Source organism: Adelges cooleyi, unplaced genomic scaffold (genome assembly GCF_023614345.1).
Source record: "Adelges cooleyi isolate 19-005CV unplaced genomic scaffold, UGA_ACOO_1.1 ACOO_flye_CR_arks_rails_tigmint_CR_PRNA_9, whole genome shotgun sequence".
Classification (NCBI taxonomy): domain Eukaryota; kingdom Metazoa; phylum Arthropoda; class Insecta; order Hemiptera; family Adelgidae; genus Adelges; species Adelges cooleyi.
Window position 1 is genome coordinate 13,005,055 of NW_026096579.1, and position 18,701 is coordinate 13,023,755.

The following is an 18,701-nucleotide window of genomic DNA, read 5'->3' on the forward strand; positions in this document are numbered from 1 at the left end:
TCAACGAGACATGAAAATGATCTTTCGTGGTTGCAGACTCGGCTGAAAAACTGTCTTTATAATATGATTCCTTCCATACTTGTAAACGATATTATACGTGTAACGTTAGCAATATACTACTAAAATAGTTTAGAATCTATTGCAATGGGCTGATAATTAAAAACCTAAAGTTCAGTAATAATTTAAAAAAAGGCGAAGAACTTTGACTTTCACGTGCAATCAACGAACTCACTAATATAACAATACAATAAAAAAAATATCAATAATGTTTATGCCAATATTATCTGTTTATTTATTATTTCATGTTATTTTTAGTTTTACTACAACAAGTATACATTTTTATCAAAATGGTTTACTTATTCACATTATAAGGGTAGTCCAGTGTTCCATGCAAAATCAGTGTGACTTTTTCAACTTGTCCAACTAACTTGAGACCTTCGAAAGGAATCTAAAAATAGTAATTGATTTTTTTCCAAATAAATTTAAAAAGAAAAAAATAATACTCATTTGATTTTTATAGAAAAATTTGAACTGAAGAAAATGTATAATGTCTGTAATACACACAGCGTTTGTATAATAATATATATTTTTTTAAATGTCATAAATTGCTTTTTTCTAGGCTTTATAATAATAATTAATTATATTATACGGTCACACTTTTCTAATTTAAATCAATTATTTTCTTCCACCCACGCTATTTTAATTTCCATTAATTTTACCTCGTCTTTAACAAACACTGTCCATTCGCCCAATGGGTTTTCACCCCAAAATTGCAAGGATTTGATTTTCCACTCGATAAACCCCTCATTCGACACGTCCAAAGGCCGGGATTCCATCATTTTGCACAGTGTTCCTGCGCATGCAGGCGTTATACGCATATATAAACGAAAATTAATAGCATCACTTACCGTTTGGTGACATTAGATCCACTTCAATCAGCCCACGAATTGGGTACTGAATACTAATACTCAATTGAACGTGTTCCAAATATTTGACGTTTCCGTTACAACCATCTGATTTTGTTGACTTAACAAAGCTTTTACCTCCACCGAAGTTGTCGAAGTTATCACTAAAAACAGTTTTAACATATTATCATACCAAAAAAATTGCTGTTACTTGTTCACAAAGACGTGTGTCTTTAATCTTAACGTGATTAGAGTACAATTTTATTGAAATCATTATTTCGGGCTTTTAACTGAAAGTATTTTGTTCGTCGCCAACTAGACTTTAGGTGTTTCTTGGACGTTATTTTATAGACGTTGTGTTATAATAATTTTAACACTAATTTTTAAACTGACGTCAGATTTGTATAAATATTATAATTATGTATTAAACTAACAATCTGTATTAAATGATCTTTATTGAAACTGTTCTTTACGGGAAGAATATATTTATTATAAGATTTTAAATATAAACAATTTAAACATAAACATTAAAATCTAGTCTTTTTTCATCGTTTTAGTTTAGTTTTAATATTCCTGGCAATAGTATACATTTTCAAAGCCTTACTTTTAAGTTTTTTGTGTAATATGAGATAATTAAAACCATTTTCCTTTGATGTAAGCTCATAGACAGTGCTTAAAATAAACCACTATATATAAAGGTATACCGAGCAAGTGGTGGGATTTGTTAATGGAAAAACTTTTAACCAGCTGTGGGTTATTAACTGATTGCTCGAACAAAATTAAACGTTCGCTTATCGATTCGTATTTACACGAACACGTAATAGCTGTCAGATAATCTATACAGTTTGGAATTCTATTTACATCTTAAACGGTTTTGCGAACTAACCTACAGTTTAGCTCAGTGAATAAGTTTTAATTTATTACTAAGTCTATACGAAACGCTTAAATGTCAACTAAAACCGCTGCTTTAGATTCAACTGTGTAGACAATAGAATAGGCTTAATTTTGTTTAAACTATATTCAAGATAACTTATTAAAACACGAATATAAACGAGTTTATCTTCCATAAAGATTATCTTACAAAATATATTATACAAAAGTCCTTAAAGACACAGGTTGCTTATACATATTAATATGTAGCTTAAACACATAACGCTAAATGCATTACCCTGTTATTAATTAACGCTACACAACAACAGTTGTACCTAAGTCTAATGTCAACCGTTTATTTTAAAACAAATTTCAACTTACTGAATCAAAAATTCAACTGCGCATATGGTCTTTTCTGGTACATTTTTCCAAGACATTGCCTCTTTCACTAGGCTATAAGCGTTTATTAGACCAAATCCGAATTGAGGATTAAAATGGAAGCCTGCTGCGTTAACTTTCCAACCTTCATTTTTTGACAAAGGTTCAATTTCACAGTTCCTTACTAACAAATGATGAACGTCTCTCCAGGTCAACTCTTCGCTATACTGACCGGCAAAAAAAAATATTACCAAGTCATACACGTTATTCATTTTAGTAAAACAAAAATATAAATATATTTTGATGGCCAATTATTTTTTTCTAGAAATAGAAATAGTAAAGATAAACGTACTTGGCTTCCAGTGCTAAGGCCACTATTCCAGATGCTAATGGGGCTGCAGCCGAGGTCCCGGTATGCCTTGTAGTACAAGTATTATTGATATCTGATGTAACCTATATAGTTTATTCTGCTAGTTAGTATATTAGTAAAACGATGATCATCGTACATCATTAGGTAATATGCTTTATCTTGTACCTACGGCTAATTATGACTATCTATTTAGACCTTGAGCATGAAATTTGACAAAGCAGAAGCTACAAATAAATATTAATATTAAATTCAACAAAATTATTTCTCTTATGTCAATCGTAAAAACTTACACCTTAACACGACCGATATTACAGAGTAATATGGTAAGATATTTTATAACCATTTTTGTAAAGAGCATATCGTATAACTACAGAATACAGAATACTTTATATTTTGAAGCAAGAGGTTTTATAGCGTTACATAATATAATATGATATTGATCGTCTTCCCTATTGTCGTTCATCGATGCAGGAAGGTAAACTGAATTTATTTTAAAACGATAATAGCAAGTGTACTCATCGCCCTTTACGAGTTGGGCTTAGTGGAACATTTATACTCGTATAGTAAAGGTATTCTATACTTATATGGTGGCCTGGTGCAATGCAGGTCTTTTATCATGATTCAAAATATTGTGTACATCTAATATCTATAGCACATATTATGTTCATAAATATATATTTAAAAATATTTACTAAATCGATTAAAAAAACTGTATTTTTTCTTAAACTAGTAGGTAAACTATACACACATACTACATATATCTAAAAATGTACATCACTTAATAAACAATAGATTTATTTTTTTAATGGATTTCAAGTAAACGCCACTCTGCTTGATTAAAATCGACATTTCCTACAACCGTACTACTTAATGATGTAACAAAAAAACAAGTATTTTAAAAACAATACTTTTCTGTTTGTTTTTAATATTAAACATAGGCTGTTTATTTGATAGAAATATTATTTGGCGAGTACAACTAAAAAATCTGCTTGCCACGGAAGCAATCAAACTCCTATTAATACAACAACATTTCTAATCGAGAAAATAGATAGAAAAAAATATACTATATACATTTAACTGTAGCCCTTTTGCTCATTAAATACAACATTAATTTTTATGTATATGTAGCACAGGGATTATTTCCTACGTGACTCAAATTTCAATAACGTTGGAGAACTTAATTTTATGACGGCATAATATTAAAAATAGTTTATTTACAAAAATGAATAGTTTTAAAACACTAATATAATATGTGTTGCTTAAAAATACATTAGAGGCGAAATATATTATGTTGTTATATAATGTTAATTAAAAAATTAATTAAATAGTTGTACACATTTTCCATAATTTAATTAGCTGAATTGAGACTTAACGCATTTGTACATTGTGTTACACTAATTTTCTAATTGGAAATCTGAAAGACCCAAACTATAATCAACAAGGTTTTAATACATTTTTTTAAAACAAAATAATTGTGTTAATAACCTATAGATGTGCTTTCTTTTGTAGTATAGTTGTTGTGTAATTTAATTAGTGAACCATAATTGATTACATAATTAACCTTTAGAAATATTAAATACCAAAAGATAAATTAAGGGTCAAGCGCTAATTTTTTTTTTAAATATTCGCGGTTTTTCTCAGAAACCATTTAAAGGACGCCATAGTAAACTGAACAACTTTTGAAGCAAAATAGGAATTCCGAATTTCAAGTATTACAAAGTCGATAGAGTAATTATAATAAACGTAGAAACTTAAATAACATATGTTTTGTAGGAAACATATTTTAAAAAAAATGTATGACAAATAGTGCCTACATAAAACAATATTAGTTATTTAGGATATTTTTTAGTCCAAATATAATTTTTTCTTCTATAAGTATCTGTGCTAGTTTAAGCTCTAAATTAAGATTTTGCGAAAAATTGCCTATACTCTATTCCTTAATAGATACGTGGTGTAGCGTCCTCCCTAGTAGATTAACTTCTATATTATTTTAAGCTTTATTCATTTTTAACATTTAAAAAATATCTTACTGAACTTTTTGGTCCGGACCGAAACCAGTTTATTTATCATTAATATTATATCAGTAATATTTACGCGTGACGAGAGGTGTTAAATATTTGTTATCCGTTTCACTACTCGACCTACTTTCGTACCACCCTAAAAATTTACTTGTAAAATATTATATGTATTATGGAGTTTAGCATCTTACTTTCTTTCACTATACAACACAAAAATGTTGGTATTATTCAAATATAATCAAAATGTAGTACAAATATTAGGTTTACGATTGCAAAAAAACAAATTGAACTCAAACGTATACACTTACTTCGTACAATATTTCAACCATATCTAATACCTACTTTGTGTTTGTACAATTCGTTAGATGATTAAATCTAAAATCGTTTACATGTACTTACAACTTTGATGTCATCGATAAGACCGCCGGAATATGCAGTCGCTATAACAGCCGCACATCGTTCGGCGTACAAAGGAGCTTTGCCTTCATGCGTAGCACTACCGATAACCAACGAGTAAATACTTCCCACATAACCGTCTGCAGCACAATTGTCATACAACAAACGACCATTTCCAGATGCAAATACATATATTGCGCCTTTACCACCTCGGCCCTAAACAAAAAATTTAAAAAATGGCTCACTTAAATACCTTATATCATAAGCAGCGCACCTGAATTCGCTCGGACATCTGCATGACTAAACAAATATTTGATAGTATTTGATAATATTTTACAGAGATTTTTTCTCTTTTTCCTTTTCACCTAAATTAATTGAACTCCCAATGTATTGTACCACATCTAATTTTTTTCTTCTATCCTCTCAATTATCCCATCTATTTTTCTCTTAGTCTCATCAATTATTTATTATAACTACTTAATAGTACAGTTAATCAATAAAAAAAAGGAATTAAAATAATACTTCCAAGGTGATATTTCAATACTTCAATAGTGGACATCCTCATAACTCATAAGTATCAAGTACCATTTCCCTGAAAATCTTGGCCACACTAGGTATAGTGAAGAACAAGATGACCGATTTCAATAGAACATAAAGACCGAACATAGAGGGCCGATATCATGGTAAATGAGATACTCATAATATGATGACAGATTGTCGTTGAAATCTGCAAAGTGACTGTATAAATAAAATTCACTCGAGAACTTCAAACAAAACAAGCTTTTAGTAGAGTGGACCAAAATAACTTTTCCTTCTGCGTTTATTTAATTTTTCATATTTTTTATTGAGCTATTATAACGTTAATAACGCTATTGCCATACCTCACATATTTGTTTCCGGCGCTTGAAATACACATATATCAGCTTACAAAAATCTGACAAAAAATGCTGTGGCGCATTTGTAACTATGGTATATATTTATCTATATAAATAATAGTGATTAGAGATGGAAAAATAACCGTATTCTTTTGGGTAAATATTACTCAAATTTTACCCTACTAACTGTCTTTTTTCATGACTTAAATCAATAATATTTTGAAATCCTCGCGGATATTTTTTGTTAACAAAATATTTACATACATGTTAATCCCATACAATTAGGGCCCCGAACCCCGACCAGTTCAAATCCTTTTTCTCCTTGTTTCGTTTATTCTCTATATTTTAATTAATCAATTTTTATCTTTCTATTTATAATAACAACCACGCTTTTTTCGGCCTGCCTTGAATATATATTTATATGTTACTCTTGTATTATCAGTAGATTTATTTAGAATCATTTGTCGTCTCCCTGTCTGTTAAATTGTTACCAGTATCAACCGTACAAGGTATACATTTTTTTGATCTTGTATAATATTCATATTTTATAGTAAAATTTACAATCTCTAGGCTCTAAAAATGATTACCATAGTAGCTCCAATGTGAAATGCCAATTGTCCTATAGGACCCGGTCCATCAACTAACATGCCGTTGTCTTTCGGTCCCCAAGATCCATTATAAATATGAACCAATTTCAAGGCATGTATTAAAGCTCTTGCTTCCAACTCGTCATTGGTCTTACCGTCAAGCAATACGATTCCTATAATTCAATAATTAACTAAAAGTGATTGTAGATATTTTTTTAACTACTCACGTTAATCGTTATAATGATAATTACCCCAAAATAGAATAACAGAAAACAATAATTACAATAACAGTATATAGTAAAAAATATTTAAAAATACCATGGAATAAATCAAATTCAACTAGACTACTAATTACCCGCATTAGACTAAGTAGGGATTAAAGTATAACCATAGTTGTAGGAATGTTGGGGAATAGTAAATTTAAATTTATTATATCTTCTGTTATAGCTTAGTACAGCAAAATTAAGTTTACTATGCAAATCTGAAGAGTTTATGAGTACATTTGCCAATGTATAAATAAATGTAGCATCGCACGCACTCCTTTTGTCAACTATTGATGGAAGATGAAATTTCACACAACATTTTAATCGTGCGTAACTTATTTTTGACTTCTGAATTATCGACTGAAATTGTGTGGGACAGGGGACTACAGACTACACAACCAAATTCTAAAATCGACCTAACTAGACAAGAATACAGCGTTCTGAAAACTATTGGATCATTAAAACCTAATGAGTTTCTTCAAACAACCCCCAACACTTTAGAGGCTTTATTACGTATAACGTTAATATACCAACTAAACGAAAGGTCGGAAGAAAATAAAATCCCGAGGTCCTTAACAATACGAACAGTTAAATGAACGAATGGCCGATGCTATAATTAAATTTTAACAATGATTTCTTTTATGCGAAAATGTATGGAAAAACTTTTTTTTGACATTGAAGTCCAAACCAGTTAATAAAACTAAACACGTTACATTGCAACTTTAGACAGTCATTGAGAAAAGGTACAATTTTAAATCATTTTAAGTCACCTAAGAAAGACAAAACCAATCAATCATAAAAAATAACTTTAACATCATTCACGAATAAATTAAATAATAGCGGGAAGAAGTGCGCTCTCCTTAAGGCGCACCAGAATTTCAGACAACGATACAACCGATTAATGTTGAATAAATAAAAATTCTACTTAAAACTATAACATCTATGAAAACTGACTAACCGCCTACTTTTGCGTTGTAAGCTACCCCAACTCCACACTTGTTGTTATTTGCAGCCATCGCTATTTCTCCGGCACACCTCGTCCCATGGTTGTTTTCCAAAAATTCACCATACCTGGGCATTGGGTCTGTTTTGTTCCAATTCAAATTAATGCTAATGTCTTTATCCTGAAATAATGATTTTGCTTGTAGTTTGAACATGAGCTTATGATTTAAGTGAACAGTATCAATATAATATATTAGAGCGTTCTAATCGCCCGAAGAATGTATAAACTAATTATTAACAATGCGATAAATTGAATAAAATTAAAGTTTATGTTTCAAATTTGAAAAATATTAATATACTACATATTATATAAAAATGGTATTTTATACAAACGTAATTATCTTTAATATCATCGTGAGTGTGCTCCAATCCATCATCAATAACTGCAACCCGAACTCCTTTGCCCGTGTACTTAAGTTCATTGTACACAGGTACTAGGTTCATGTTTAACCGTGGCGAGTCGTTATCACTACGGTAATCTTGCTAAAACATAATAGAATTATACCGTTTTACAATATTTTTAACTTAAATGCATACCTATAAAAGTCACGCGCTTATTATATTATTTTTATGTACTTGGATGTATACTAATTACTAGCAAGTTGACAATAATTAAAAAAATAGTGTAAGTTATTATTGAAATATAATATATATTCTTACACAATACTTCTTCACCGACTACTTTTAACGACTTCTCTCAAAAACATAACAAGTAAAAAATATATATTGCGCAATAAAAAAAATTCGTACTGATTAAAAATAATATCAGCTACTTAACAGTTGAAAAGATAAACTTTTTTTTTAATATTGTATTTTCATTAAACCCTAAATGTATAAATACCCTATTATTCTTAACCTTTTCAGTCTGAACCTTCATTATATTTAAAGAAAAACTCATTAATCTTTTCCTTAAAAAATCGAGTTATGTATTAAACTAACATAATATAAATGTATAAAGTCAGTTATCGAAACATAATAATATATCTGCTGTTGCGTAATTAATTAAAATATCCCTCGTAGGGATCCCTCGCATACCTCAATTCCGGTTAAAAGTATTTTTTAATAAGATCAAGATTTCTGAGAATATAAATTAGGTCATGTTTCTCAATTATTTTTGTATGCAAAATGTATCGATTATTTAGTCTTTCCGAAATTTATTTTATTTTATCAAAAAACGGTTTTCATGGTTAACTAAACTATACCTAAAGATATTAATAAAGAATAAATGAGATTATCAAATTCTATAGGTCGACTCAAGTATAGTTATAATATAATATCAAATTTAGATATTTAAAAAAAAAATACAAACAAGAATTGAAATACATCTAACATCACATTTACATAATGGAGTCACCGATCACCGGTCTTTGGAAATATATAAAAGAGGTATATGTAAAGAGACCTGTCATGTGGTTAAAACTAATTGATGGATCTGCAGCAAAACAAAACAAAAATTGTGCATTAATAGTTTAAAACAAATAGCATAAAAATTATATTCCATACAATTATTTTAAATGTATACCATTTTTATTACATTCGTATTTATAAAATACACTATAGTGTTTTGAATAGTTGATTATAATTTCATATTTATTTGAAAAAAGTTTGTTAAATGTTTGGGTAATTGAATTCATTATTTTCAAATTATCGTTTTCAAAAAATAAATATCGTTAATGTTAATTTCCCTTAACGAATAATATCTTGTATACATTAACGAAACGCTTTTACTTTTTAATTTGTTTTACACTGAAGTGTATGCAAAAGAGTAAAACATTCTATTGCCGAGCACGAAACAAATTATAAAATTAACATTAAAAGTTATGTCTTGGATAATTATTCATAAACCCTATTTTTTATCAGTGGAAAATATAAAATTCAAAAAGCACCGAACATTAACGGACGATTTATCGTCATGTGTATTCATCTGTACACAATATCATCATTAAATTTACCTCATACCACTGCAAACTCCAAAGTTCATCGTTAAAATATCGCTCGTATCTGCTATGGGCATCTATAGGTCCTCTTTTGTGCAGATTTCTCGTAAATCCTTGTTTGACCCAAATCACCTGAAAGTTTTGTCCGTTTAGCTAAGCCAGCTGATCATATTTATTAAAAACAAAAAAAAAAGTTTTGTTGACCGTACTATGTTATTGAAACGACGGACTGATAATAACATTCACAATCAATCATCCCAAACATTAATGTGGACCTTAGGTTAAGCTCCTGATACAAAGTATAATTAGTTATGCTAATAAATTTACACGTGGACGCAATTAGACAATAAGAGAAAATGTACAATTTGTGGTTAAGAAGATGTTTAAACGCCTACTATGAAATATTCACAACCGCTTTTAGAAAATATTTCTTAGAAAAATGATTTTAGTTTTGAAAAAGTAAATAATGTATTTTATGATAATTAAACATCAAGTCAAATGCAAAATATAATAATAAGATAATACGAAATTTGCTCCACAGCGTCACCATCTTTTCATTTCATAATAGTAATTTTTGTTTTAAAATTATTTTGGGCTGAATAAAACGCATTCGACGTAGCTTCGACGTGGTTTGGTTAAGAAATAGCGAAAAATGGTATTAGCGGACGCTGTGGGGGCGTAAGAAAAAACATTAAGTGGCAATTAAGAATCATAATTACTGTACTAATAAATAGTTTTAGCTTTAACTAATTTAGCGAAAAATACCGAACCCATAAATAAATAAATAGTTAGTATAACGTCCTCTGAAACGAATCACTTTAAAAATAATTATACAGCTGGTAAAACGCGTATCATACAAATAATAAAATGTTAATTTGTTATAAGTTGGTTTTTTTATACATTTCTAATAAATAGCCTGTTATAATAAATGCATCACCCACTCTTGATTAACTTTTAGTAATATCAAAATTTGCATAACAAAAACCGGCACAGCGTAATTACACTTTATTCGTTATGCCAATGTAAGTGCACTGTTTAAGTACGATACCAAAATAGGGATATTCTATCCGTATGGGCGTTGGATATCTTCTGGGAGTTAGTTTTTCTTTTTATGCGCAAAAGATGCCAAGCGAGATTGCAATTACTTCGAGTACTTTAAACAACACAAAAGAAGATACCCTCAAATTCCCCATTTAAATAGCCGAGTTTATAATTATTCCCACGGTGACATTACGTTATTGTACAATCCTGTGAAAAACCATAAACATAGGGGATATAATTTCTATTGTTTATATTGTGCCAAGGCGTTTTTCATATAAATAGAAATGGAAAAGTTTGCCGGTGTAATAAATCACGCATTTGTATAGGGATTCATTATTATTACAAGAGTAGATATTTTTTACGTTTATTAAAAAACCATTAAAGAAAAAACACCTATAAGTTTTTTTTTTTTTAATGTCAATATCTCGTAAAAGTTTAAATATTACAATCTACAGATAAGCATATTACTGTACTTTATAAATCTTTAATTTACATAAGATCTACATTGTAAATTCATAAAAAAAAAATTATTGTAATATAAATGATTTAGACTTTAATAACATTAAGGAGGTTTTGTCCACAACAATAAACAATTTACCTCGACTTACTTTTATTGTTTTATTTTTATCTATTTAATGTTTACACAAAAGGGTAGTATTATTTTAATTAAATATCCATTCTTTCTACGCGCTATTGTCTAAACACCTGATCTTATTATTCGTGAAACAATAAACATGATTTACAGTACCTTTAATATTCATTCAATAGTGAGTTGTGTTAAACATTTTATCAAGAGAAAATTACAATTATGAATCGTAATGACACAACTGTGGACAACTCAACTACTAGGCACTACCAGAAGTTTTTGCATACAATTATTAACATGTTCCATTTAATTATATTAGCTTCTATATTATTAGTACCAAAAGACCCAGAGTTGTTCAGTTAGAAAAGCAACATAAAGCTTTTTCAAAGTTTATTTACTACTAATTTTCAAATTTAAACTTACTTAATTAAAATATAATATAACACTGTTGTAAAATTGAACTTTTTTTTATAGTTCTCTAAACAGAATATTATCTACATTTCGTCAAAATCATTAGACCATTTTGAAAGTTAAAGATACATATATATATGTTTAATATTTATGTACATATTTGTACATAAATATTAACGGATATGTTGACAGTAAGGATATGTATCATTGCCTAGTACTTTCTATCACTTCCTAACAACAACAGAAAATGATAGCGAAATCAAATATAAGCATTTTGTTATTAGAACTATCATTATTAAACTTTTATTTTTTTTTACTTCGATACGTAGCAGAGAAGGTATTGGCCTTTAAACTTAATAAACATTTTTTAAAGTTTACATCTTTTTTTTCAAGAAAATAATATTAACTCCTATCAAAAAGTAAAGTAAAACTATTCTTTCTTTAATTTTTTCGGCGTATTTTTTGGAATTCAGGTTTAGAAGAAATATGAAGACCTCCGAACGGAATTCAACACCCCAGATCATCTCCAGGCAGCACTTCACTCTAACATTCAAACAGAACGAAACACCATACAATTTCTTAAAAAATCTAATTTATTCTCTCTAATTAAAACTATTGTGTATTTTTAATTTTCCTATTATATTATATTATATACCATATACTGTACACCAAGGACCCTGTAGTCGAGGCTTGATAATCATTTAAAAAAAATTAATTAAAAAAAAATAACTACCTATAACTAGATATAACTAATGATAACATCGCCTAAAATATGAAATGTTGTCAAAAGTCAAGAAAATCAATGATTCCTTAAGTTTCCAGGAATCGTCGTAACTTCCATATTTGTCAACATTCCTTGTAAATATATAAAAAATAATAGGAGTACAACATGAGCATGAGGAGCATGAGTATAACAAAGGGTTCAAGGTCAAGACGTCTACAAATAGAAGGGTTCGTGACAGTAAGTATATATTATAATGTCTACTTTACATTGATCTGCAGCAGAAAGTCTATTGTTAAAAGTCTACTTAATAATTATGTAGATATACAAATAATACTTCTACTATTGAAATGCGTCAATAAAAATAGATTAAAAAAAATGTTCTACAACTTTCATCAGCATATATTTCGAGTCTATGGTCAATACCTTGTTAATAATGCATGATTTCTCCTTTTTCATTATACGTTTCTTTTTCCTAAGGTTAGGTTAGGCTAGTTATCAACCATTCCCTCTACTTACAGTGAATTTATCTGGTAAGATTTTTTTACCGTTCATGATTCCCAGCATAGCCAGGTCTTAATGGACTCTATCTATCACATGTAATATTATAATGTATAATGTACATACATTTTACTTCAGTTTTCTTGTGCATAAGAAGTAAATCAATTGGTATTCACGTGTTTTTATAACATCACAAACGGTACAGAGTTAAAAAATATTGAGGGTACGGTCTTAAACTCTACTCCCCCCGTCTCAAAGTAATATACGGTTCAATGTTAATAGTGTTCTAGCTTCATTTGTACAAAACAATGGCAGTAAGTATAATTATCAACATTAATTTAAACGCTTCTATAAATTTGATGACAAGATAAATCCAAGAGAAAGCCTACAAAATATCGTTAAGCTGTATTACCATATTATTGTTGGTCATGCAGTTATCGACGTAACAGGAAATTTATTTATTATTGTATAAATATAATTGCGAATAAATGTTTAGCATTGTATTTGAGGCATCCTAAGCAAAACCTTAAAAGGCTGTATAATCTATTATAGCTTCTCGAGTAAAAGTTACGCTTTTCGGAGACAACGAATTAGTTTTGTTCATTAAACTGTGTAATGATTTTCCCATTTGATGTATCGTTGAGTAAGGTTGTAAAGTTTATTGGTATGGAAATATATTTTAAAAATTGATGCATTGTAGGAGATGATGTTTTTGCGTGGTAGTTCATTTTTTACATTTTGCTGCGAAAAAAAGAAAGAAAAGATTTTAATCTTATAATATCATTGTCGTTATCAAAGTGTGACGTCAATACAAAATGACGAAGAGGGTGCTTTTAGCGCCTATGTATACATATTCCACCAAAATAGTGTCGAAACGGATGACTTCGTGAACTTTAAGGGTATAGCTCCGGCTGAGTGAAGAAACGTACCTATATAAGTTTAAACTATAATATATGACAAATTGAAGCTGACAAAATCAAAATTGTATTTATATATTCTGTTGATGAATAAAAGAGTATAATAATGGTTTGATTAATCATCTCTTGAGAAAAAGACATTTTCTGTGAAGTTTAATTACTACTAACTCAATAAATTAATTACTGATTTAATTGAGATTAAGACTAATCAGTCGGTCACACAATGTTCAGATGCCATAAATTACACAAGTTTCCGAGACCAGAGTTTAATCAATTGCCGATAATCGATAGTATACAATAATGGAGTGTGATTTGTAAAATTCACTTAAATTGACCGTATTTCTTAGTTTCTTCAGCAAGTACGACATATATGTAAGTGATACGAAAGCAATAATATACTAAAGTCGGCGAACGTAACGAAGATTAATATGTTTAAAATAAAACAACTATTATTGACCAAAAATTTGGCTTGTAAATTAATTATGCGACACGTACGTGTAAAATATAATATCAACGAAATAAAAACAGTTTTTTTAAAGAATCTAATGAGGAAGTAAAAAAAAAAGGCAGGCACAATGTGACATTTGGCAAAAGTAAATAGCAAAATCATTTTTTTAGGTTCAGCAACTCAGGCTATTACTTATATAAACTTTATTTGTTGGTTTTAGTTTGAGTTGGTTTGAAAAATCATATTTTATGTTTAAGATAAAATTACCTGTTTGTAATCTTCTAGAGTTCTAGTAATGTCATTACTATGATGGTCATTATTTTCTGGATGATCAGCCTTTCGTACTTTATAAACATTAGGCACGCCTTCGACCTATTTGAAATAAATATTTCATACACTGAAAAAGTAATTACATTTTCATTAGTTACATGCCTGTTCGAGATTTGTAAACCCTTGAATTGAAATGGATTCTATTATTTTTTCAGTATTCTCCGGGGAATAGAAATACCACGTGTTCGTGTAATAATTTACATCGTGGCCACCGTGATGCTAACAATAAACAATTGAAAACAAGTTTTAATTTTTACTAAAGTTAAATACAGCAAACACAGTATACAGCAAGTACAATTTATACTTACATGTAAAGTTAATAATTCATTTGGTGCAATTAAAAAATTGCCAACAATAAATTGGGCGTATCCAAACAAACACAAAAAAAGAAAAGAAACTTTCATTCTAAAAAATGTCTTCATTCTTGAAAAACTTCAATTAGCTAAAATCATATAAGTATAAGTAGGGCCAAGGTCCACATGTTTAAGGTTACGGTTAAGTTTTTATTTTACTCTTCAACTAAAATAATATTGTTCATCTTATACAAATAGCATAAGAATGTAATTTTCAAAATTTGTTAAATCTGTTATCATAGTATATTAAAGTCACTTTCAAAAATAATATTAATAACAAATTCATACTTACTGAATTCACTTTTTGAACTGTTCGTTCAAAAAATTTGTTTTAAAATAGATCATATCAAGGCATTTTTTTAAATTTTATAGGTCAAACTAAATTTATAAAAGAGAATAATAGTATGTAAAAGGAGAAAATATATTTAGACTTAGTAAATATCCAGGTTACTATATGAGAGTGAATTAACAGTTATATGAAAAATAATTTTATTAAGTTGTTAATTACAATAATATAATAGAAACAATAGCAACAAATTATTATAAATAAACCATCATCACCCTAATCGTATCCACCCTTTACTAAAAATACGATTTTAAGCACAATATTGGCATGACACTGTTTTTATTGATATATGTAGTTCTGGATTTTTATTAGCTGTATCTATTAAAAAATATGTCGTGACTTGATGAAAATATAATTCTCTATGAGTTTAAAGACTTTTGAAAGTATGATGAACATGGTGTAATTAAACAAAACATACATTTGAGTTGCTTAAACATTTCTAGTTTTAATAACGTACCTAGTTTCAAGTGCTAAGTTTGTACATTTTCAGTCATGGATTATTAATAAAGATATTTTTGATATTTTATAATAAACTTGAACCTTAAAATCCTGCACCGTGTGTATGTTATTATATTTTATGAAGTATAAACAAATAATTTATCTCGTCCCAAATCCTATAATATTTGCATATTGGCAAGTCAAGCAAATATTAAATCCCACAGACATATATACATTCTATGGCATATGTATAATAAGGCAAACTCCTACTGTAATCCTGTTTCAATAGAATGAACCGATTCACCCATAACCAATACAACCCTTTGGACTTATAGTAAATCGTGACGCATTTCATCCTTGCCTAAATAATAATGGATATTTTCTAAATTGTATTTTTAACAATAAAAAAATATAATTAAAATTCAATACATTTTCTGTATGTTTAACGTTTAAGTTGAAAAATATAGGTAACTTGATGATATAACTAGGACCCTAGTTGGGTATTTCGAACAACAGTATAATAAATTAATAAAATATAAGAATACATTTACCGTAAAATATTCGCAAATGAAAGAGTATTATATTATATTATATTTTATGTCTTTTAAGCATACATCTTAAATACTACTTCAATATTGGTCAAAACAATGAAACATTACAGCAATATTTGATGCTAAATTAATTTTTCACAAAAAAAAAAAAAAAAACAGTGTCAGCTTTTTTTTCTACTTTTTATTTAATTTTAATTATTAATCTTTATTAGTTATTTATTTATACCTAAGTTGATTTAAAAAGAAAGAGTCGTATATAATATTTCAAAATTGAACTCACACGCCGATAAAAAGTATAAATAAAATAACAAGGTTTCCTTCACTAAATGTTTAACAAAAAGTATAGGTCCATGATTTATTTATAGATTCAACCTTCTAAGCTTAAACCCTGTCAATGTCCTAACAAAAGTTTACCCCAAGTAAAAAGTTTTGGCACCTTAGTGTATTTTTATAGGGCTATTTGTTTATTTGCTCTGCTTTTTTTTTAAATCTTTGGTTCGGTCTTTAAAAAGCGTGCTCCGGAAAGTTTTGAAATATATTTCCATGACAAAAATAGAAGTATTCGAATTAAAAACTTAACACTCAAACGTAAAAAAAATTCTCAAGTAGTATTATTTATTGAAATGAACGCTAAAAATTTATTTTTATAAGAAGTTAACTTCCCAATATAATATTTTTAATATTTTAAAACATAATATTTTTTATTTATTTTTTAATAAATAAAAAATATCTCAACAAAAATTAAGGTCTAATGAATTAAAATAACGTTTATAAATTATACAATTTTACGTTAATCGATAAACATAATTTTTAAAATATTAAATTTTGGTTGATACACAACACAAAAGGTCAAACGTAGGATTGAGTAGTTGATCACAAGTCTTTATACTATAAATATAAAAATTAATATTGAAATTTAAATATAGCTTCAAACCTGGGAATCGGAACAATTTTTTTTAATGGAGCATTCCGGAACAGTATTTCAGTGTTACTCCCTAAATGGATTAATACGGAATAGCTTTTACTCTATTGTTTACGTTTGTATTAACATCTTAACCCTACTAATAAAGTTAACATATAGCCAACGACATTAAAAATGTACTGTTCCGGCAAGGTCGGAATAGAGTAATCCCAAACAATATATTGCTCCAATTAAGTAATCCGGAACTATGTTAAAAAATGTATTGTTCCACAAAGGTCGGAATGGAATAATCCGGTACCCAGCCTGGTTGAAACTTAATGTAAAAAATAAATGCGAGGAGCAGTAACAAACGTTTCTTCCTAATTTTGAAACATTTAATACACGAAAAATGCGGTTAGAGCGAAGAATGTGCTGGACATTTTCGAATTAATTATTTTTTACTACTTACAAATAAATAAGTTACTTTTCATTTTGTCGTGAAAATTTTAAATACAAAAATAATAAAATATTAGCTATTACACACTATTATCTATTTAATAAATAATGTTTAACCTATTTCATTTTATATTATTCGTGGTAGGCTTAAATAACAATTTAGAACGATTATATTTGGAACGGTTGATTAATATTAACAGGAATAATTATTACATATGAATGTAATAAACGTGTTTGTAATCGTTTTGTTATGTTTTTGGTTTATTAGGCCTGTCATGTTTTTTAGTCCACCTCCGATTTAGAATCTAAATTATTTAAGGTAATATTTGGCGCTTATTAAAAAAAAAAATTGATTATTATTTCAATTGCATTCATGTGTAGGTATACTATACATTACTATATATTCACAATATTATCGATAAGCTTTACGTGAAATTTAAAAATATGACGTTATACCAAAAATTGATAGCGAGATTCAGTTTAAAATTTTCCAAAAAAAACTTTTATAATACTTGAAATAATTATTACTCGAAAGAGCCTTATCTAATTAGAAATTATTTAAATAGTTTACTAGATTACTAGTTTAATAGATGTAATTCGTGTATTACCTGTATGAGAGACGGTATAAAAATCCATTAACGCAGTGTTAACCATCAGAATGAATTGTTTCTCGACCAGACTACTGGTGAATATAGCAAGCTATCACATAATCGTCATGACTCCTGTCAGCTCATATTTACTTAGGTGTACGTTAATTACTAACGCTAAATTACTGCAACCGTTTTTTCTAATATAAGGTATGAAAACAATTATTTAATTTTTTATTAACAACATATATAGGTATAGCCCAATACGCCAAACACAACAAATGGTCGAATTGTGCATTCGTTAGTTAATAATATGCATAAACAATACGGTAATTGCAACTGAAGTAGTTAAGTTGAAATGTTTCGCATACACAGGGTGAACCACCCAATATGTCATATAGGATTAAAATAAGAAATTTAATTTTTTTTTCGTAGTGTTTTTATATATTGTGATCTCAATTTATCACGTTTGTTTTTAATCCCCTCCCAACTTTGCTTTTTTGAAAGCAACTT

The 18,701-nt window shown here is 28.4% G+C and overlaps 1 protein-coding gene across 2 annotated transcripts; it reads right to left on the reverse strand.

Moving 5' to 3' along the window:
- Positions 1-292: 292 nt before the first annotated feature.
- On the reverse strand, positions 293-18,281 carry LOC126846575 (neuroendocrine convertase 1-like). Of its 2 annotated transcripts, XM_050586166.1 has the most exons (14): positions 18,210-18,281; positions 14,865-14,998; positions 14,659-14,775; positions 14,494-14,598; positions 9,617-9,733; positions 7,998-8,147; positions 7,621-7,786; positions 6,400-6,572; positions 4,941-5,153; positions 2,506-2,606; positions 2,157-2,375; positions 909-1,069; positions 720-853; positions 293-448 (listed from the first exon to the last, which is right to left on the reverse strand). In XM_050586166.1, exons 2-14 carry the CDS (start codon positions 14,976-14,978, stop codon positions 353-355), a joined length of 1,866 nt encoding a protein of 621 aa, XP_050442123.1. In that variant the 5' UTR covers positions 14,979-14,998; positions 18,210-18,281; the 3' UTR covers positions 293-352. The 2 variants fall into 2 exon arrangements, with proteins under 2 accessions (XP_050442123.1, XP_050442124.1); XM_050586167.1 differs by lacking the exon at positions 4,941-5,153.
- Positions 18,282-18,701: the final 420 nt, after the last annotated feature.